Source organism: Argopecten irradians, chromosome 6 (assembly GCF_041381155.1).
Source record: "Argopecten irradians isolate NY chromosome 6, Ai_NY, whole genome shotgun sequence".
Taxonomy (NCBI): domain Eukaryota; kingdom Metazoa; phylum Mollusca; class Bivalvia; order Pectinida; family Pectinidae; genus Argopecten; species Argopecten irradians.
In genome coordinates, this window is record NC_091139.1 from 39,280,882 (window position 1) to 39,305,194 (window position 24,313).

The 24,313-nt window shown below is 38.1% G+C and overlaps 1 protein-coding gene across 1 annotated transcript in view; it reads right to left on the reverse strand.

Moving 5' to 3' along the window:
- Positions 1–21,378: 21,378 nt before the first annotated feature.
- LOC138325843 (regulator of telomere elongation helicase 1-like) overlaps positions 21,379–24,313 on the reverse strand; it is a 44,342-nt gene continuing 41,407 nt past the window's right edge. Inside the window, exon 32 of the mRNA XM_069271785.1 lies at positions 21,379–21,430. Within this exon, the coding sequence (XP_069127886.1) occupies positions 21,393–21,430 (38 nt within the window). The 3' untranslated portion in view covers positions 21,379–21,392. The remainder of the gene's footprint in view (positions 21,431–24,313) is intronic.

Here is a 24,313-nt window from a genome sequence, read left to right on the forward strand (position 1 = left end):
AGTCGTTTTAATAATCTTAAAAATTATTAAATTCCATTAAAAATCACACTTAATTGTTCATACCCCATTCTCCAAACATACGGATACCGGCGGGGAATCCATACAGTGCTTACACTATGACAATATAAGACGTGATGTCCATTCAACTGGAACGTTGTATCGGCCAAATAGATAGGTTTGTATCTGAATCATAACTGAGTTATTCGGGAATAGTATTGATTACATAGAGAATACATGGTTAGTATCTCACAATACAAGATTTATTTTGGTGCGAGACTTAGGAAATCAGTTCATTTCATGATAGCTTTTAATTATCTAGTTCCTCAGTGTAACAAATAGGGTAGTCAAGCTAATAAATTGTTCGAAGCCCGTTAAGGACTGAGAATTATTTATCTTGAATATTCCACAATTAGAGATGTTTATCATACTATCGACTAAATGGCATCGAATTCCACTGGTACTCTCCACTTTACACTAGGTATAGATTAACTGTTCCACAGATCCAGGTAAACCCTCAATAAGACCTTGAGATCTATTCATGATGCATTTCATTGGCTCACTAAGAGAGCATGCATCATGATTTGAATGAACTTTTGAAAGATCCATGTACAGGTTCTACTAATGTATGGTAATCATGCCAAAACACTTACTCAATTCACTTTTTTAACATGGAAGACCATACATATGTAGCACTGCATGCAGTTTTAAACCCAGTGGTGATGATTTTTTGGATATAAAGTGATTTCGACCAAAAACGTTTGAAACATACTTGGGAAAACTAAATATTCATCAAGATTTTGGATTAGAATACTACGTGAAAAGTAAAATCGCGTGAAAAACATTTTTATAGTTTATGCATATTTGGGATGTTATCATGGCAACTACAGCTGCAAAATTAAAAATTATAGTTGAATCAGGGATGTACTAAATTATAGTTGAATCAGGGATGAACTAAATTATAGTTGAATCAGGGATGAACTAAATTATAGTTGAATCAGGGATGAACTAAATTATAGTTGAATCAGGGATGTACTAAATTATAGTTGAATCAGGGATGTACTAAATTATAGTTGAATCATGGATGAACTAAATTATAGTTGAATCATGGATGAACTAAATTATAGTTGAATCAAGGATGTACTAAATTATAGTTGAATCAGGGATGTACTAAATTATAGTTGAATCAGGGATGTACTAAATATCTAAAATACAGCAACTTAGCAACTTAATCACTAAATAACAGCTTGGAAAATTTGATAGTTTTTGAGGGCCAAAAAGGGTCCAAACCATACATAGTCCTTTATTTTGGAATGAAGGGATGAAAAATGCATATACTTACAAAAATAAGTGTACAAATACATCACGACAAGTAACTGCGATTAAAAATGTTGTTGTACCTGGAATTCTGGTTTTGTTCGTTGCTTTCATATTAATATTTTTCATCTCTCCCTGGATTTAATGAATGTGAATTCCTTAAAACAATATGGATATAATGCTGACAAAGTGCTTAGTTGTGTTCATCAGTCATTCTACTCACTTTAACTGTGGGATGGTTACCATTGAAATTGAACTAAATTGGAACCAACCATACAATGTAGACAAAAACGAGAAACATAAAACATGACAGTTACTATTTTTACCAAAAATTTCTGAGCTGTCCTTGGTGTGTCCGTTTGAGACAAGGATCAGACATGTTTTTGTAAATTATTTCTTGTCCTAGATACCTGTAACTGATCTAGTCGACACAGACTTTCTTAATATACTTTTACTAAGTACATCGGTACATTAAAGGTCATGATAATTTGTCGCCTCATTAAATATTCAGCGTTGAAAACTTCATTTAGCAAGAAAGCATTTAAAAGCATATGAAATATATCTTTATAGATTTGTTCTCTTAAATAGTGCATGGATGCTATGGACCATTGGATACAAAGCTGTGCGAACATATAACAACAATGTAAAGAGTCGATACATTCTAGCGTTTGATGTCGGTGTACATGTATGTGTTGTAATTAGGGAGATAATCAATCATATTAGAACAAAACAAAATTTAGCATTATTTATCATAGAGATTGAGCCCAATGCCAGGATATCAACATAAAGATATTTCTGTAGTTTCTTAAATTAAAAAAAAAACATTATTTGTCATAGAGATTGAGCCCAATGCCAGGATATCAACATAAAGATATTTCTGTAGTTTGTTAATTTAATAGTTTGTTATAAATAACCTCTGTCACATGAAAATGGATCACGTTCAGCTAAGGCAAACCGAGAAAAGCGACCAACAGTTACAACAGCTTGTTTGGTTTCCTCAGATACTTGAAAATATACCTTGAGGCATTAAACTACGATTGACAATCAAATGATAACAAAACAGTGAGATAGAAAAGATGCATGCAATTATAACAGTTTAAAAAGGATGCATATTACATTTAGTAATCTGATAATAAACCTTTCATCTTGACTATCGATGGATTTTTTTTATAATACGATGAGACCTATTTCTCTCTTTTTAACCATTCTTTCATACATACATTTAAACAAATAATGAAATTCGTTCCTTACAAAATTATAACTAAATATACACATTATAACTTGCCTTTGGACATATGCCATATTGCCATATTCAGTTTCTTTTTGTTTGATTGTTTGTTTGTTTGACTTTTACGGCCCATCGGCAACTAAGGTCATTTAGGGCCAAACTACAGGTCAAGCATTAATATCAGGATATAAACAATGATTGCAGCTAAAAGATAGGGATAAGAAAGCCAAGTGAGAACTAAAACACAAATTGTAAATGTTAATTTTATATGAAAAAAAAAGATTTGGCTAAAACACGTGAGAAAACTCATACTCAATGCTGATGAAACGATAAAATATTGAATTGATATGTTGATAAGATGAGAAAACGTCCATATTTTGTTTAAAATGCCTAGATAATTGAAATTACGATTATGTCTCATGATATGGTATAAAGTGTACATGTCGGAGAGATGGTAATACTTGTCTCGTATGTGTGTCAAATCAATACAGTGCACTAAAATATGCTCCACTATGAGAGGAGAATCGCGTGCAAAGCATGTAGGAGGATATTCCCCTCTCAACAGATAGGATTGTGTAAAATATGTGTGTCCAGTTCGGAGCCGAGAGGGAACAACATCCTCTCTGCGGTCTCTCCGACTGGACAGATTAGGATTAAGTGTAGGTTGTATTTTAAACAGTTTATTGTTTGTTTCGGTAGACCACATTTGTAGTCAATGGTGTTTGATGGCTGACTGAATTGAAAGTTTGATGTCGGTGTAAGGTAGTGTAAAAGCTGTTTGTGCTAGGCGAAGAGCGGTCTTAGCTGCTTAATTCAGTTTTTATAGGGAATTTGATATTTGAGCATCTTAATTGACAAAGTACTAAATTACTTTTCTGTTATCCTCTGAAAGGCGAGGAAGATAAGGCTGGAGTTTTAACTCGTTTTTAAAAGTACCGTTGAATTATCCCCTTGAAGAATTTTCGATTTCCAAATTCCAGCGTTGCGAAAATTGGTCGACAAGTTTTCTTTATGGTGTTTTTTTTATATAAAATTTGTTATTTGTGACCTTATTCATGAAAACCGCACTTGTCCACTTGTCCTATTTCATCAAAACATTTCATAACTAGAAATTGTCATTGGACCATTTTACAGTTTTTTTCACCAACAAGGAATTATGTCATTCAAGATCATTCACTTGGTAGCCCTTTATCTACGCATGCTACGCAACCAAATTGACGCTATTTTGCCCATGTGAACTTGAATGAAAGTCAAGGTTATTCATATGATTAAACTTGATATCCCTTTATCTAAGCATGCCGCAGACAAAATTTTAGTTCATTAGACTTTCCTCAATTTGACGAGAATTCGTTTAAAGGTTTCAGGTATTCTTGCGCCTGCGATCTCGAATGCAAGTCAATGTTTTTCATATATAAAAGTTGGTAGCCTTTTGTATCAACCTGCTACATACCTATTATCATAGTAACTAACTCGGTAGTAAATTATCTCTTTATGCACATGCCCAATTGTATGTATCTAGGCCTTTAACTTCACAATAAGTCGTTTAAAGACTTAAGGATTTTTGTCCCCTGTGACCTTAAATGAAGGTTAAGGTCATTCATATGAACGGATTTGGTCATTTATCTCGTTATGCTACATGCGCAATAACACGTAAGTATCCCGGAACTTCAAAATCGTTTGAAGATGTAATTATTTTGCTTTGGTCCCTTTGATCTTGAATGAAGACCTCTAGGCCTTTTAGAACTTCACAAGAAATCGATCAAGATTCTAGGTGATTTGACCCCTGTGACCTTTTATATAGAACAATGTCATTAATAGCAATGGTAGCCATTGATTTCAGCATGCTACATGCTCAATAACAGGTCTCTAGGCCTTTCAGAACTAAAGAAGAAAAGGAGGAGACCCTGGACCTCACAGGGTCTCAATATGTATCAATAAGTGGGTGATCAGTAGCAATCAACCCTGACACAGTCTCCCCTAGACCTCCCAGGGTCTCAATATGTATCAATAAGTGGGTGATCAGTAGCAATCAACCCTGACACAGTCTCCCCTAGACCTCCCAGGGTCTCAATATGTATCAATAAGTGGGTGATCAGTAGCAATCAACCCTGACACAGTCTCCCCTGGACCTCCCAGGGTCTCAATATGTATCAATAAGTGGGTGATCAGTAGCAATCAACCCTGACACAGTCTCCCCTAGACCTCCCAGGGTCTCAATATGTATCAATAAGTGGGTGATCAGTAGCAATCAACCCTGACACAGTCTCCCCCGGACCTCCCAGGGTCTCAATATGTATCAATAAGTGGGTGATCAGTAGCAATCAACCCTGACAGTCTCCCCTAGACCTCCCAGGGTCTCAATATGTATCAATAAGTGGGTGATCAGTAGCAATCAACCCTGACACATTCTCCCCCGGACATCCCATGGTCTCAATATGTATCAATAAGTGGGTGATCAGTAGCAATCAACCCTGACACAGTCTCCCCTAGACCTCACAGGGTCTCAATATGTGTCAATAAGTGGGTGATCAGTAGCAATAAACCCTGACACAGTCTCCCCTAGACCTCAGAGGGTCTCAATATGTATCAATAAGTGGGTGATCAGTAGCGATCAACCCTGACACAGTCTCCCCTGGACCTCCCAGGGTCTCAATATGTATCAATACGTGGGTGATCAGTAGCAATCAACCCTGATACAGTCTCCCCTGGACCTCACAGGGTCTCAATATGTATCAATAAGTGGGTGATCAGTAGCAATAAACCCTGACACAGTCTCCCCTGGACCTCACAGGGTCTCAATATGTATTAATAAGTGGGTGATCAGTAGCAATCAACCCTGACACAGTCTCCCCTGGACCTCACAGGGTCTCAATATGTATCAATAAGTGGGTGATCAGTAGCAATCAACCCTGACACAGTCACCGCTAGACCTCCCAGGGTCTTAATATGTATCAATAAGTGGGTGATCAGTAGCAATCAACCCTGAAAAAGTCTCCCCCGGACCTCCCAGGGTCTCAATATGTATCAATAAGTGGGTGATCAGTAGCAATCAACCCTGACACAGTCTCCCCTAGACCTCCCAGGGTCTCAATATGTATCAATAAGTGGGTGATCAGTAGCAATCAACCCTGACACAGTCACCGCTAGACCTCCCAGGGTCTTAATATGTATCAATAAGTGGGTGATCAGTAGCAATCAACCCTGAAAAAGTCTCCCCCGGACCTCCCAGGGTCTCAATATGTATCAATAAGTGGGGTGATCAGTAGCAATCAACCCTGACACAGTCTCCCCTAGACCTCCCAGGGTCTCAATATGTATCAATAAGTGGGTGATCAGTAGCAATCAACCCTGACACAGTCTCCCCCGGACCTCCCAGGGTCTCAATATGTATCAATAAGTGGGTGATCAGTAGCAATCAACCCTGACACAGTCTCCCCTAGACCTCCCAGGGTCTCAATATTTATCAATAAGTGGGTGATCAGTAGCAATCAACCCTGACACAGTCTCCCCCGGACCTCCCAGTGTCTCAATATGTATCAATAAGTGGGTGATCAGTAGCAATCAACCCTGACACAGTCTCCCCTAGACCTCCCAGGGTCTCAATATGTATCAATAAGTGGGTGATCAGTAGCAATCAACCCTGATACAGTCTCTCCCGGACCTCCCAGGGTCTCAATATGTATCAATAAGTGGGTGATCACTAGCAATCAACCCTGATACAGTCTCCCCTAGACCTCCCAGGGTCTCAATATGTATCAATACGTGGATGATCAGTAGCAATCAACCCTGACACAGTCTTCCCTCGACCTCCCAAGGTCTCAATATGTATCAATAAGTGGGTCATCAGTAGCAATCAACCCTGACACAGTCTCCCCCGGACCTCCCAGGGTCTCAATATGTATCAATAAGTGGGTGATCAGTAGCAATCAACCCTGACACAGTCTCTCCCGGACCTCCCAGGGTCTCAATATGTATCAATAAGTGGGTGATCAGTAGCAATTAACCCTGACACAGTCTCCCTCGACCTCCCAAGGTCTCAATATGTATCAATAAGTGGGTGATCAGTAGCAATCAACCCTGACACAGTCTCCCCTAGACCTCCCAGGGTCTCAATATGTATCAATAAGTGGGTGATCAGTAGCAATCAACCCTGACACAGTCTCCCCCGGACCTCCCAGGGTCTCAATATGTATCAATAAGTGGGTGATCAGTAGCAATCAACCCTGATACAGTCTCCCCTGGACCTCCCAAGGTCTCAATATGTATCAATAAGTGGGTGATCACTAGCAATCAACCCGATACAGTCTCCCCTAGACCTCCCAGGGTCTCAATATGTATCAATAAGTGGGTGATCAGTAGCAATCAACCCTGACACAGTCTCCCCCGGACCTCCCAGGGTCTCAATATGTATCAATAAGTGGGTGATCAGTAGCAATCAACCCTGACACAGTCTCCCCTAGACCTCCCAGGGTCTCAATATGTATCAATAAGTGGGTGATCAGTAGCAATCAACCCTGACACAGTCTCCCCTGGACCTCCCAGGGTCTCAATATGTATCAATAAGTGGGTGATCAGTAGCAATCAACCCTGACACAGTCTCCCCCGGACCTCCCAGGGTCTCAATATGTATCAATAAGTGGGTGATCAGTAGCAATCAACCCTGACACAGTCTCCCCCGGACCTCCCAGGGTCTCAATATGTATCAATAAGTGGGTGATCAGTAGCAATCAACCCTGACACAGTCTCCCCTAGACCTCCCAGGGTCTCAATATGTATCAATAAGCATCACTGGTAGTGTATCATGGACAGTAGCAATCAACCCTGACACAGTCTCCCCTGACCTCCCAGGTCTCAATATGTATCAATAAGTGGGTGATCAGTAGCAATCAACCCTGACACAGTCTCCCCCTAGACCTCCCAGGGTCTCAATATGTATCAATAAGTGGGTGATCAGTAGCAATCAACCCTGACACAGTCTCCCCGACCTCCCAGGGTCTCAATATGTATCAATAAGTGGGTGATCAGTAGCAATCAACCCTGACACAGTCTCCCCCGGACCTCCCAGTGTCTCAATATGTATCAATAAGTGGGTGATCAGTAGCAATCAACCCTGACACAGTCTCCCCTAGACCTCCCAGGGTCTCAATATGTATCAATAAGTGGGTGATCAGTAGCAATCAACCCTGACACAGTCTCCCCTCGACCTCCCAGGGTCTCAATATGTATCAATAAGTGGGTGATCAGTAGCAATCAACCCTGACACAGTCTCCCCGGACCTCCCAGGGTCTCAATATGTATCAATAAGTGGGTGATCAGTAGCAATCAACCCTGACACAGTCTCCCCCGGACCTCCCAGGGTCTCAATATGTATCAATAAGTGGGTGATCAGTAGCAATCAACCCTGACACAGTCTCCCCCCGGACCTCCCAGGGTCTCAATATGTATCAATAAGTGGGTGATCAGTAGCAATCAACCCTGACACAGTCTCCCCTAGACCTCCCAGGGTCTCAATATGTATCAATAAGTGGGTGATCAGTAGCAATCAACCCTGATACAGTCTCTCCCGGACCTCCCAGGGTCTCAATATGTATCAATAAGTGGGTGATCAGTAGCAATCAACCCTGACACAGTCTCCCCTAGACCTCCCAGGGTCTCAATATGTATCAATAAGTGGGTGATCAGTAGCAATCAACCCTGACACAGTCTCCCCCGGACCTCCCAGGGTCTCAATATGTATCAATAAGTGGGTGATCAGTAGCAATCAACCCTGACACAGTCTCCCCTAGACCTCCCAGGGTCTCAATATGTATCAATAAGTGGGTGATCAGTAGCAATCAACCCTGACACAGTCTCCCCCGGACCTCCCAGGGTCTCAATATGTATCAATAAGTGGGTGATCAGTAGCAATCAACCCTGATACAGTCTCTCCCGGACCTCCCAGGGTCTCAATATGTATCAATAAGTGGGTGATCAGTAGCAATCAACCCTGACACAGTCTCCCCCGGACCTCCCAGGGTCTCAATATGTATCAATAAGTGGGTCATCAGTAGCAATCAACCCTGACACAGTCTCCCCCGGACCTCCCAGGGTCTCAATATGTATCAATAAGTGGGTGATCAGTAGCAATCAACCCTGACACAGTCTCCCCTAGACCTCCCAGGGTCTCAATATGTATCAATAAGTGGGTGATCAGTAGCAATCAACCCTGACACAGTCTCCCCCGGACCTCCCAGGGTCTCAATATGTATCAATAAGTGGGTGATCAGTAGCAATCAACCCTGACACAGTCTCCCCGGACCTCCAGTGTCTCAATATGTATCAATAAGTGGGTGATCAGTAGCAATCAACCCTGACACAGTCTCCCCTAGACCTCCCAGGGTCTCAATATGTATCAATATAGTGGGTGATCAGTAGCAATCAACCCTGATACAGTCTCTCCCGGACCTCCCAGGGTCTCAATATGTATCAATAAGTGGGTGATCACTAGCAATCAACCCTGATACAGTCTCCCCTAGACCTCCCAGGGTCTCAATATGTATCAATACGTGGATGATCAGTAGCAATCAACCCTGACACAGTCTCCCCTCGACCTCCCAAGGTCTCAATATGTATCAATAAGTGGGTCATCAGTAGCAATCAACCCTGACACAGTTCCACAGTCTCCCCTAGACCTCCCAGGGTCTCAATATGTATCAATAAGTGGGTGATCAGTAGCAATCAACCCTGACACAGTCTCCCCCGGACCTCCCAGGGTCTCAATATGTATCAATAAGTGGGTGATCAGTAGCAATCAACCCTGACACAGTCTCCCCCGGACCTCCCAGGGTCTCAATATGTATCAATAAGTGGGTGATCAGTAGCAATCAACCCTGACACAGTCTCCCCTAGACCTCCCAGGGTCTCAATATGTATCAATAAGTGGGTGATCAGTAGCAATCAACCCTGACACAGTCTCCCCCGGACCTCCCAGGGTCTCAATATGTATCAATAAGTGGGTGATCAGTAGCAATCAACCCTGATACAGTCTCCCCTAGACCTCCCAGGGTCTCAATATGTATCAATAAGTGGGTGATCAGTAGCAATCAACCCTGACACAGTCTCCCCTCGACCTCCCAAGGTCTCAATATGTATCAATAAGTGGGTGATCAGTAGCAATCAACCCTGACACAGTCTCCCCTAGACCTCCCAGGGTCTCAATATGTATCAATAAGTGGGTGATCAGTAGCAATCAACCCTGACACAGTCTCCCCTGGACCTCCCAGGGTCTCAATATGTATCAATAAGTGGGTGATCAGTAGCAATCAACCCTGACACAGTCTCCCCCGGACCTTCCCGGGTCTCAATATGTATCAATAAGTGGGTGACTATTAGCAATATCCTTGGACTAGTTGATGTTCAATATTAATTCATTAGCGAAGAAGCTCGATGTTTTAAATGATGTACAAGAGGTCACATTGTCTTACATTACCAAGTTTGTAAAATTACTTAATCACATCGGTAAACGCATCTCCTAACGATACCAAGTTTGTAAATAACCGGAATCATATCGGCAAAAGTACACAGTAAAATCATGATCTAGGATTGGTTTGGTTTGTTTAGTTTTACGTCCTATTAACAGCCAGGGTCATGTAAGGACGTGCCAGGTTTGTTGGTGGAGGAAAGCCGGAGTACCGGGGAAAAACCACCGGCCAGCGGTCAGTACCTGGCAACTGCCCCACATGGGATTCGAACCCGCATCTCAGAGGTGGAGGGCTTGTGGTAATATGTCGGGACATCTTAACCACTCGGCCACCGCGGCCCCAGGATTCCAAATCTTGTAAATATGTTACATGTATTTACATCAATTTTCTCATTCATGATTGACTTAATAGTGCAAAAAGTCTATCTTTTCGTCATCTTCGGTGGTCTACTGGTTATTTCATTACTAAAATAAAATGGAGGAGAAGGTTATAGAATTATGTAGGGATTGTGATGGTGTCTTAGCTAGGTTCTGATTTGGACTCTGTTTTGTTAAATTTCGGGATAAATCTAGGGAATTTATCATCAAAGGCCCTGTGGTGCTCAGGTACAACTTCTTTATGTCCTATGCTGGACGAAATATCAACAACATTGGACTTACTGTAGGAGTCTAGTGTCAAATGGTCAGGATTAAAGAATAGATATTGGGCAATCTGAGATTGATATAATCTGAACTTTCAAAGGGACTCCTTCTGTAAGGTTTTAACATTAATTTGACTCAAGTGTTCAAGAGCAGGGCAGTTATGCCAAAAAACATTCTTACCAATATAACCATGGCAAAAATAGCATGGCTGTAGATGGCGTCTAATCTTGTCTGGGGAAGGTGGCCTAACCTTGTCTAGGGAAGGTGTCTAACCTTGTCTGGGGAAGGTGGCCTAACCTTGTTATCCCCCGCCCAACGAAGTTGGTGGGGGATATACAAATGGGTTCAGTCCGTCCGTCCGTCCGTACGAATGGTTTCCGGAGCATAACTCTAAAACCAGTAGAGATATTTCCACGAAACTTAATACACACATTGGTCTTATGGTCTAGTAGTGCCTTTTGCTATTTTTAGGTTTGCATTTTTTGCATTTTTTCCTTAACCATGGAAACATTGCTGAAAATATCATATTTTTGTACCAGGTTCGTTTCCGGAGCATAACTCTAAAACCAGAAGAGATATTTCCACGAAACTTCATAGACACATTGGTCTTATGGTGTAGTAGTGCCTTTTGCTATTTTAAGGTTTTCACTTTTTGTACTTTTTTCTGTAACCATGGAAACATTGCTAAAAATGGCAGATTTTTGTGTAAGAATCGTTTCCGGAGCACAACTCTAAAACCAGCAGAGATATTTCCATGAAACTTCATAGACACATTGTTCTTATGGTCTAGTAGTGCCTTTTGCTATTTTTAGGTTTTCATTTTTTGCACTTTTCCGCAACCATGGAAACATTGCTGAAAATATCATATTTTTGTACCAGGTTCGTTTCCGGAGTATAACTCTAAAACCAGAAGAGATATTTGCACGGAACTCCATAGGCATATTAGTCTTATGGTCTAGTAGTGCCTTTTGCTATTTTAAGGTTTTCACTTTTTGTACTTATTTCTGTAACCATGGAAACATTGCTGAAAATATCATATTTTTGTGTAAGAATCGTTTCCGGAGAACAACTCTAAAACCAGCAGAGATATTTCCATGAAACTTCATAGACACATTGTTCTTATGGTCTAGTAGTGCCTTTTACTATTTTTAGGTTTTCACTTTTTGTGCTTTTTCTGTAACCAGAAACATTGCTGAAAATATCATATTTTTGTAGCAGGTTTATTTCCGGAGCATAACTCTAAAACCAGCAGAGATATTTCCACGAAACTTCATAGACACATTCTTTTTATGGTATAGTAGTACGTTTGCTATTTTTAGGTTATCATTTTTTGCACTTTTTCCGTTACCATGGAAACATTGCTGAAAATATCATAGTAAATGGTAAATGTTACTTTGCAAAACTCCATCCATCTTTGTGTATATACTCTAATATAAATGTCAAGTCTGTATACCTGATTCAACAATTGCAGCCCCGCTCTACTTGAATTATACTCCATCTTTCTTTAGCTCAACTTCCTTTTTCCTGTTTTTTTCATAGACATAAGTCTCCACAACCAAACTTACTTCAGCTTTGATATCTCCAATGGCGGGGGATCTGAATGACTATGTCCTTGTTAGTATAAATACTCCAATCCCCTTTACATTTACCTCTATACCCCATATTTGTTCCCTTTCTGTTTCTATTTTTATCTCATCTATATCCTCTAGGCCGGGTCTATCGTTGTATGGAGAAGCAAAAGGACGGATGATCACGCAACCTTTACCTTTCATTGTTTTACTTACTCCCTTACCCTTCTTACCTACCTTTCTTTCTCCCATGCCCGTCTTACTCTCTTGATATTTCTCGCCTTCGCCCCAAGATGTCTTGCCTTGACACATAGATATTGATGGTACTGAATTAATTTCCCTAACTTGTATAAATGTGTCTGAAACATAATGTTTGGTAGTTTACTTCAATGCATTTCTTAAAAACTTATTTCTGGTGAATCAGTATATGAACGGAAGTGTATAGTATTTTTTGTAATTGCAAGTCTGTACAGTTGTACTCGATCACTTGCCGAGGCAAATGAAACAATGGTTAGTGGGTATTTTTTGTCAATTTCATTTATTCTATACGTCTTTGTTGTCATCTTAACCCCTTAACTCCAAAGATTTTTGTGGGACACGCGGAAACCCAATATTTTGTTTCAAAGTGATTTTTCACCCTTTTGCATCAACAATTTTGGTAAACAACTCATATATTTCGAAACTTCATATCACACCCTTTTCAGATTTTGTATGAAAAATATGTTTTTGTGTTAATGACGTGACCATAGCAACCGAAATTTTGGATTATCGTAAAAATGTTTAATTTTCTTACATTTAAAGCCGATAAAGTAATTTAAATGCCCATCTGATAACTTAATAATCAAGCATACCATTGAATAATAGAATAAAGTTCCATTGAATGTCAAGTTTCCAGTTTAGTTTTGGTTGCTACCAAGAAATATTTAAAACCTGTGATTTTTTATTTTGCGAGTCAAATTGTGATAAAAGCCAGAAATTACGTAGATCTGTTACTGCTAGTGGCAATGGAAAGTATCATATCGTTGCACTGTAGCCAAGGAGGGTGGTACCCTCTCGCGTACGATATCGTTACAATGTAGCCTAAGAGGCTGGTACCCACTCGCGAAAATGACGTTGTGTTCGACGTCATATTTTCACGACAGCTTCTAAAAGTTCATGACGTCATTTTTAAGTGTACTGAGGTCATTTTACAAGATAATAGTTGGGAATAAGATAAGAAAATGTAATGTCGATTAAAATGTTTCAAGTGTTGAGCAGTGAACAAATTCAGCTATTATAATATTGACACGATTTTACTATAATAATATGAATATCAAACAAACATTGCATATAATTATTGACAGTCAACGTAAGGATTAAGGGTGTTTGGAAAAAGTAATGGCGTTTTACAATAAAGATATGGAATATTTGAAGGGTTTGACAAAATTCGCAATTTTCATAATGCTTATTGCCAAAGATTTTAAAGTGTTTCAGCATCTTTAATGAAAAGCACAACGTAGCATATACTTCAACTTGCATGTTTTTATTACATATGAAGGAATTAACCCTGAATGTTACGAAACTATTAAACCATGATTTATTTATCGTAAAAATATATAGTTTTATTTGATATGGGTTTTCCCCAGTGCTCCTACTATCTACATGAATATTTGTTTTTATCTTAAACATTTGTATACATGTATGTCACATCTTGGATATGTCAATATTATACATTTGTAGTTTAATCTCATATTACAAACATTCCAACTAGGATGCATTAGCTAGTGTGTACTATTCACACATGATGTGAACACCTCGATCGTTTCCTATATTTTATTTGTACACTATGTCAACTGCTTACATTTATATGTATTATGATAACTCCTAGTATACGTCCAGTACACTAACAAATTCCCACGCAATGTCAAACCAAACTAATTAACTCAAAAGTGTTGTGTCAATAAATAGCTGATGTTACTTCTTAATTAATGGAACAATTAGATACACGATGCTGCATGGATGATTTGCACTGGTAATAGGTAAATAAAATATGCTGTCAACATGGCTGACGAGACTTTTTACTGCCCGTGACCTATATACCAATGTATAATTATTTTTGCAGACAAACCAAACTAATTTACTTTCAATTGTTGTGCTAATTTCTTATAATTAGGATACATACTGTAAATGTACTGTACGTTTTACTTCAATACGGTAATAGGTTTTTATCATAAAGTGTCAAACATTGTAAAATGTAAAAAGTATTTACAGCTGACCCACTCAAGATCTTTTACCTGCTTATTATAGTAGTTACATCGCAACATAAAAATGTTTAAATATATTTACATTTAACTCGATGTTAGAGACATTTTGAAAAAAAAATATAATTGAATTGAAACAAAGGTATACTGCGTAGGGCTTCATGTATATAACATACCAATACGTCACTGTTGTCATGTCTGTGTATATAATATACATAACATAATTTTTATTCAATATTACAATACGTATTGTACATATAATAATGATATTTTATATGCTAACAACAAAGAACATTGATAATGATAGTCCGATCCTAATTGCATTTAAGAAAATATAAGTTGTTTCTTGGGTGCTATCCCATGCTTGGTTTCAGAGAAGAAGTCATTTATATGGAATAACCAAATTGACCCCTTTTGGTTCCACCCCTCAGGCCCCTGTGGGGTCAGCCCCATCATTTGTACAATTTTCAGTCAGTAACCCATAAGGATGCTACCAGTCAAATTTTGTTGAATTCCGACCAGCGGTTATGGAGAAGAAGTCAATTGTTGACGAACGGATGCCGCGGTATCCCATAAGCTCACCTCAGTCCATCGGACCAGGTGAGCTAAAACATACCATCAACATACATATTAATGAAATAAGTCTCAACCATTTGTTTCACCTCTAAATTATCTTCTAGTACTGATAACAGGAAAGACAAATCTATAAATACATACTTAATGTTCAGTCACTTAAACATCAGTCACTTTACTTTACTCTCATACAGAGATACTTACAAGTGGTAAAAATGTACAGATACATATGGAAAGGAAGTGACAATTATATATAAATCATTCCATATGTTCTATTTTGCGTCTAAAAACTTAAGTTAGGAAGGCACTAAAGTATGTCCAGTTAATCGTAAAAAAGCTTTGCCCTTCTTTGTGTAAAATAGGTACACACTCAGGGAAATAATTATTTACTCTCATTCAATCATGCAAACCACGGAAGTGATTTTAAATGGATATGAAACATCTTATGAATAATACAATGCAGAGTTACAATACATATTCATTTATTTATGTATACATGTATACAGCCTCATTGTACAGTAAGTGTCCCAATTGAGAGCTATCATACTTTTAGCACTAGTTGATGTTTTTATGACATTTGCTTACAAAATAAACTTTTAATAATGTATTAATGCATTAATGTTAAATTATATCCAACCATCTGGTATCTTTGAATTCCAGTCGAGAGGTTTCATAATATCTATGTGAATTATTAAATAACAAGGATAATAAACAACAAGCAAATTTGTGGAATTCAAGTCCCCCACTTTTGTTAATCAAAGGGCTATAACTCCGCCAAATACGGTCTGATGAAAGTGCCAAGCAAACTCATGTGACAAAGTTACAAAAAAAAATTGCTCAAGAATTGTGGCAGTTATTGCACTCAAACCAAGCATTATGTATGTCAGACAGACAGACAGACAGACAGACAGACAGACCTAAATTAATAGCCCTCACTTTACTGACACGTCACTGTGAAAGTGGAGAATAATTACATACTGACACATCACAGTTGTCATGTCTGTGTATATAACATACCGACACGTCACCGTTGTCATGTCTGTGTACTACTAACATACTGACACGTCACCTTTATCATGACAGTGTATATAACATACCAACATTTCACTGTTGTCATGTCTGTTTATACAACATACCGATACGTCAGCGTTGTCATGACAGTGTATATAACATGCTGACACATCACCATTGTCATGACAGTGCATATAACATACTGAAAAGTTACTGGTCATATTTTACTGTTGGTAATATAATAAATGATGGAATGTTATATTTAGAATACTGAAGATAGTTGGACACATACAAGTTGAAAGCAATTAAGATAGGAGAATCGACTTTTTGAATTTTTATTCAATATTACAATACGTATTGTACATACAATAATGATATTTTATATGCTAACAACAATGTACATTGATAATGATAGTCTGATCCTAATTGCATTTAAGAAAACATAAGTTGTTTCTTGGGTGCTATCCCATGCTTGGTTTCAGAGAAGAAGTCATTTATATGGGAATAACCAAATTGACCCCTTTTGGTTCCACCCCTCAGGCCCCTGTGGGGTCAGCCCCATCATTTGTACAATTTTCAGTCAGTAACCCATAAGGATGCTACCAGTCAAATTTTGTTGAATTCCGACCAGCGGTTATGGAGAAGAAGTCAATTGTTGACGAACGGATGCCGCGGTATCCCATAAGCTCACCTCAGTCCATCGGACCAGGTGAGCTAAAACATACCATCAACATACATATTAATGAAATAAGTCTCAACCATTTGTTTCACCTCTAAATTATCTTCTAGTACTGATAACAGGAAAGACAAATCTATAAATACATACTTAATGTTCAGTCACTTAAACATCAGTCACTTTACTTTACTCTCATACAGAGATACTTACAAGTGGTAAAAATGTACAGATACATATGGAAAGGAAGTGACAATTATATATAAATCATTCCATATGTTCTATTTTGCGTCTAAAAACTTAAGTTAGGAAGGCACTAAAGTATGTCCAGTTAATCGTAAAAAAGCTTTGCCCTTCTTTGTGTAAAATAGGTACACACTCAGGGAAATAATTATTTACTCTCATTCAATCATGCAAACCACGGAAGTGATTTTAAATGGATATGAAACATCTTATGAATAATACAATGCAGAGTTACAATACATATTCATTTATTTATGTATACATGTATACAGCCTCATTGTACAGTAAGTGTCCCAATTGAGAGCTATCATACTTTTAGCACTAGTTGATGTTTTTATGACATTTGCTTACAAAATAAACTTTTAATAATGTATTAATGCATTAATGTTAAATTATATCCAACCATCTGGTATCTTTGAATTCCAGTCGAGAGGTTTCATAATATCTATGTGAATTATTAAATAACAAGGATAATAAACAACAAGCAAATTTGTGGAATTCAAGTCCCCCACTTTTGTTAATCAAAGGGCTATAACTCCGCCAAATACGGTCTGATGAAAGTGCCAAGCAAACTCATGTGACAAAGTTACAAAAAAAAATTGCTCAAGAATTGTGGCAGTTATTGCACTCAAACCAAGCATTACAGACAGACAGACAGACAGACAGACAGACAGACCTAAATTAATAGCCCTCACTTTCGGTGAAAGTGGAGAATAATTACTGTCGTGTCGGTCTAACCGTTGACAAAATAAATGATGTAATACCTCGGTATGTTGAGCGACAGTATTATCAACTGGTCGAGTGGTTCTGTCAATTGTCTGGATGGGCGGAGTTTAGATAGACTACCCGACGTCAGGCAATAGAGCGAGTGGGCGGAGTTTATCTGACAATGTTCTAGACTTTGAAAGGCAATATGACTGCGCCTGATAAAAAACGTGTGTGGAAGATCTTATGCTAACGGCGTACTGACGGACGGTAAACTTCGTAGTGAATTACTTGATCTTCATTATAAGCTAAAGGATTATCTTTTTCGTGAGATTAGTGAAAAAAACCCAACAACTGATGTTACGAGAGGAGGTTGTCACAAGATTATAAAGAATGTGACTGCACGCGGGACATTTAACCCAGCTACCTGTTTATCGGAACCCAAGCAAAATTACCAACAAAGTCTTAAGTTTATAGAATAAATAAAATCCATAGTGAATTAAAAGTACTTTGATATTTAAGAAGTTGATTGATAAAGAAACAAACAGAGGTAAACTTACCGCGAGGCGGGCCTCACGGCAGCCATTACGTTGTTCTCGAAGTAGCCTAACAGGTTAGCTAACGTTTGTGACGCACATTCCCTACCGTGAATTATGCTAGCGATGACGCAAAAAGTTATCCAGTCTATCCCGGCTGAAACATGGACAGCAGCTCTTGAAAACCGCGTTATCACATTTAATGCCAGAGCTTTCTTTGAAGAAATGTCTGTTGTAAAAACTGCGGGTAGGCCTAATAGAAAGTTTCGACATATCCTGCAGTTCTATGGATACGGTAATACCCGATGAGTTCAGGATAGATCTAGTTCTTACGAGTACGGTAATATCCGATGAGTTCAGGATAAATCTATCACACGAGGGTCCACACATATAACACGATATAAGCCACGGCCACCAACCAATCAACTCGCGTTTAGCATTATATTGTAACCCAGTATGCAATCGAAAAAAATTTTCATTTGGAGAGTTGCCCTTCAAAACAGCCTAATATTCAGGTCTCCCGGCATCTCTAATCAAGAGTTTTTTAAGACATACTTGAATAGAAAACTGAACAAACTTGGAGCCCTTCAAGCATAGTCACAGGCCCAATACACCATGGGCCTTCTGGTTTTCTTGAAAAGAAGTCGTTTAAAGATTTTAGCCTATTGAATGACCTTGAATGTTGGTCAAATCATTTATTTGAACAAAACTTGGGTAGACACTTCTTCCCTGCTTGCCAAGGTAATATCAGGTCTCCAATACACAAAGGAAGTTTTTTAAAGGATTTTTACAGACCTTGAATGAAATGGTCAAGTGAACAAACAGCATATTAATGTCACAATATTTACCCGGTGAAAAGTCGTTTAAAGATTTTGAAATGTTGAATTCAACAATCTAGTTGCACAAGTTGTTGAAGAAGCACATATAGATAAGATGAGGTACACATTTTTCTTGATATCCTCCTTTTTCAGTGCAGTATATTTCTATTGTCCATACAATACACATCTTCTTTAATTTACCATATCTTCTTATCTCTGACAGTTAAGTGAGCACACAGAGTTTGTGTTTGTACATGTTGTGTCACTCTTTTCCAGCCCTGAAGAACATCCTGTGTTCATCCTCTGACGTTTTGAAGCTTCATCTGAAAGAAACAAAGAAGAGACAGTTGTTGGATAATAACAATGATGTTATATATTTTTTCAACAAATAAATCCTATTTTAATGCCTACATTAATGTTTATTATATGACTAGTGCTTTTGCTGTATTTTGATTGGCCGATACGTTTCTCAGAAGTATTCCTCAACTGCGATATCAACCCCGAAATCGGCGGCAAAAAGCACGCGAGGTTACTGGACTCAGTCCAGATACCTCTCGCGAGTCCAGTAACCTGTGTCAAAAATAGATCGAGGAAAACTCCCTTGAAATGTACGTCATAATCACTTTTGACGTCAAGTCGTATCCAAATATAGCGTATCAGGAGTTTCCCTCATTCAGTGACATCGGGATAATCTATTGTGACCTCAATATTATAGTCGGCAACATATATGGCGGAAGGCAGCAAGTTTACTGCGATCAACAGTGACAACTGCAAACTTCAATTTATGGAAAAAGGTCAAGAATGCCAGACGGGCTGCAGTTGATACAATATTCCAGTTCTACCAGTCTAAACCGTTAGCAAGAAGCATTTGGGTATTTGTAAACAGAAAGTTTGCAAATATCATCTTGTTTTTTGTAGTTTAAAAAGTCTTTTTGAAGAGCCGGCTTAATATCATGTAAGTGTCATATAATAAAACAGTTATCGACCACCGTATCCACCTGAAAATAGGTCGATAATTGTATAATATATTGAAAGGCTGCCAACAATATAGCAAGGGGAAGTATGTTCTCGCTTAGCTCAATAACAAAAGTAAATTCATTCCATAAATATTTTTCAAAAACAATAAATGTTAATAATAATGTTTTTATCATACATGTCTGTTCATATACTTCAATATCAAAGAAACAAGAGGCCCAGAGGGCCTGCATTGTTCATCTGGATATTGCAATGACTAAATTACGACAAAAAGTCTTGAGAAAGGATTTCAAATAATTTGCTTAATTTGGTAAGCCCAACAAGTCACTACCGTATTAATGCAAAAACATTGTCAGATTTTGGTTTTCGTCCATGGATAAGTCACACTGGTGTATAGGTCGCACTCCCGATTTTCAGGGAAAAGTCGCGACTTATACTCAGGAAAATACGGTAATTTTCGCCTATTTGAATGCCAATCTTCAGGCCAATGGGGACACAATGCTACGATATATCTTGATAGATACTACATTGGTTCCCATTCAAGGATGGTATATTAAAGGTCACCTGTTTTGAAACACTCTAAAAATAAAATGGAAAGTAATGTTGTAAGATTATAAAAATAGTTGGCCCTCACCTGGTCATGCTACTAATCAGAAGTATTACTGTATATGAATGTACCTGTGTGTGGTCGTGACTGCCTTTATAAAGTACTCTGGACATTAAGTATTACTGTATATGGATGTACTTGTGTGTGGTTGTAACTGCCTTTATAAGCACTCTGGACATTAAGTATTACTGTATATGGATGTACTTGTGTGTGGTCGTAACTGCCTTTATAAGTACTCTGGACATTAAGTATTACTGTATATGGATGTACTTGTGTGTGGTCGTAACTGCCTTTATAAGTACTCTGGACATTAAGTATTTTATAAGTAGTCTCTGGACATTAAGTATTACTGTATATGGATGTACTTGTGTGTGGTCGTAACTGCCTTTATAAGTACTCTGGACATTAAGTATTACTGTATATGGATGTACCTGTGTGTGGTCGTAACTGCCTTTATAAGCACTCTGGACATTAAGTATTACTGTATATGGATGTACCTGTGTGTGGTCGTGACTGCCTTTATAAGCACTCTGGACATTAAGTATTACTGGTACATTAACTACCTGTATATTTCTAGATGCCTTTATAGCACTCTGGTATTCTAGAGTATTCAGTCACAACATGGTTTAGCACTGTGCCAATGAAACAGAGAGATACCATCACTTATGCTTTAAAAACTCAATGAACCAGTGACCCCTGTCTGGACTCGTTTCTTGGCGATTGCATGTTCTGGTTTAAAGCCGCAGATGGCCTTGACCTGTTGTCAGATTGCGGGCACTGCAGCTCCATCAAACTGTTGTCTATGATGTGGGCGTACAATGTACATACATGTAAAATCCTGTAAGAAATGGCATAAAATAAAAGGTCACATGTTACAAGTTCATAGCACACCCCACAGACTGTGAACCCATGTAACCATGTTATAATCACAAGGAGTTCTGTAAACCAATTTATCATAGCATAATATCACAAGTGAATCCTGTTCCTGTAATAATTGGAGGGAGCTAAACACCATGTCACATGTACCAAGTTCAGATCTAGATAATAATCACAAGAAGTCTGTGAACCAAGTTCAGATCTAGATAATAATCACAAGGAGTCTGTGAACCAAGTTCAGATCTAGATAATAATCACAAGAAGTCTGTGAACCAAGTTCAGATCTAGATAATAATCACAAGAAGTCTGTAAACCAAGTTCATAAGTTCAGATCTAGATAATAATCACAAGGAGTCTGTGAACCAAGTTCAGATCTAGATAATAATCACAAGGAGTCTGTGAACCAAGTTCAGATCTAGATTATAATCACAAGAAGTCTGTGAACCAAGTTCGGATCTAGATAATAATCACAAGAAGTCTGTGAACCAAGTTCAGATCTAGATAATAATCACAAGGAGTCTGTGAACCAAGTTAGATCTAGATAATAATCACAAGGAGTCTGTGAACCAAGTTCAGATCTAGATAATAATCACAAGGAGTCTGTGAACCAAGTTCAGATCTAGATAATAATCACAAGAAGTCTGTGAACCAAGTTCAGATCTAGATAATAATCACAAGAAGTCTGTAAACCAAGTTCAGATCTAGATAATAATCACAAGAAGTCTGTGAACCAAGTTCAGATCTAGATAATAATCACAAGGAGTCTGTGAACCAAGTTCAGATCTAGATAATAATCACAAGAAGTCTGTGAACCAAGTTCAGATCTAGATAATAATCACAAGAAGTCTGTGAACCAAGTTCAGATCTAGATAATAATCACAAGAAGTCTGTGAACCAAGTTCAGATCTAGATAATAATCACAAGGAGTCTGTAAACCAAGTTCAGATCTAGATAATAATCACAAGGAGTCTGTGAACCAAGTTCGGATCTAGATAATAATCACAAGGAGTCTGTGAACCAAGTTCAGATCTAGATAATAATCACAAGGAGTCTGTGAACCAAGTTCGGATCTAGATTATAATCACAAGGAGTCTGTGAACCAAGTTCGGATCTAGATAATAATCACAAGGAGTCTGTGAACCAAGTTCAAGATCTAGATAATAATCACAAGGAGTCTGTGAAACCAAGTTCAGGATCTAGATAAATAATCACAAGAGAGTCTGTGAACCAAGTTCAGATCTAGATAATAATCACAAGAAGTCTGTGAACCAAGTTCAGATCTAGATAATAATCACAAGAAGTCTGTGAACCAAGTTCAGATCTAGATAATAATCACAAGGAGTCTGTGAACCAAGTTCAGATCTAGATTATAATCACAAGAAGTCTGTGAACCAAGTTCAGATCTAGATATTAATCACAAGAAGTCTGTGAACCAAGTTCAGATCTAGATAATAATCACAAGAAGTCTGTGAACTAAGTTCGGATCTAGATTATAATCACAAGGAGTCTGTGAACCAAGTTCAGATCTAGATAATAATCACAAGGAGTCTGTGAACCAAGTTCGGATCTAGATAATAATCACAAGGAGTCTGTGAACCAAGTTGGATCTAGATAATAATCACAAGGAGTCTGTGAACCAAGTTCAGATAAGATAATAATCACAAGGAGTCTGTGGACCAAGTTCAGATCTAGATTATAATCACAAGAAGTCTGTGAACCAAGTTCGGATCTAGATAATAATCACAAGAAGTCTGTGAACCAAGTTCAGATCTAGATAATAATCACAAGGAGTCTGTGAACCAAGTTCAGATCTAGATAATAATCACAAGGAGTCTGTGAACCAAGTTCAGATCTAGATAATAATCACAAGAAGTCTGTGAACCAAGTTCAGATCTAGATAATAATCACAAGGAGTCTGTGAACCAAGTTCAGATCTAGATAATAATCACAAGAAGTCTGTGAACCAAGTTCGGATCTAGATAATAATCACAAGGAGTCTGTGAACCAAGTTCAGATCTAGATAATAATCACAAGGAGTCTGTGAACCAAGTTCAGATCTAGATAATAATCACAAGAAGTATGTAACCAAGAGTCTGTGAACACAAAGTCTGGAACGACGTGAACAAGTGGATCTAGATAATAATCACAAGGAGTCTGTGAACCAAGTTCAGATCTAGATAATAATCACAAGGAGTCTGTGAACCAAGTTCAGATCTAGATATTAATCATTGGAAAGTCTGTGAACCAAGTTCAGATCTAGATATTAATCACAAAAAGTCTGTGAACCAAGTTCAGATCTAGATTTTAATCACAAGAAGTCTGTGAACCAAGTTCAGATCTAGATAATAATCACAAGAAGTCTGTGAACCAAGTTCAATTAGATTTTAATCACAAGAAGTCTGTGAACCAAGTTCAGATCTAGATAATAATCACAAGATGTCTGTGAACCAAGTACGGATCTAGATAATAATCACAAGGAGTCTGTGAACCAAGTTTGGATCTAGAAAATAATCACAAGATGTCTGTGAACCAAGTTTGGATCTAGATAATACTAATAAGATGTTTGTGAACCAAAACATTCTCTCTGTCAGGTAAAATATCATGTCCCTTATAGTTATATGTACCATCATTTTCATACTCATGAATCAAAAAGAGCTTTTAAAATGCTCTTCACCACCATCATTTACCAACATTATGAGAATTACAATCACTTACAATACAAACCTTTTAGATTTACATGTGCAAGCAAGAGCTCAAAATGAAACATTATACATATTATATTTTATAACTATAATGCATTGAAATGAGTACATACAGTCAGAAGGTATAAGCTGTACCGGAATAT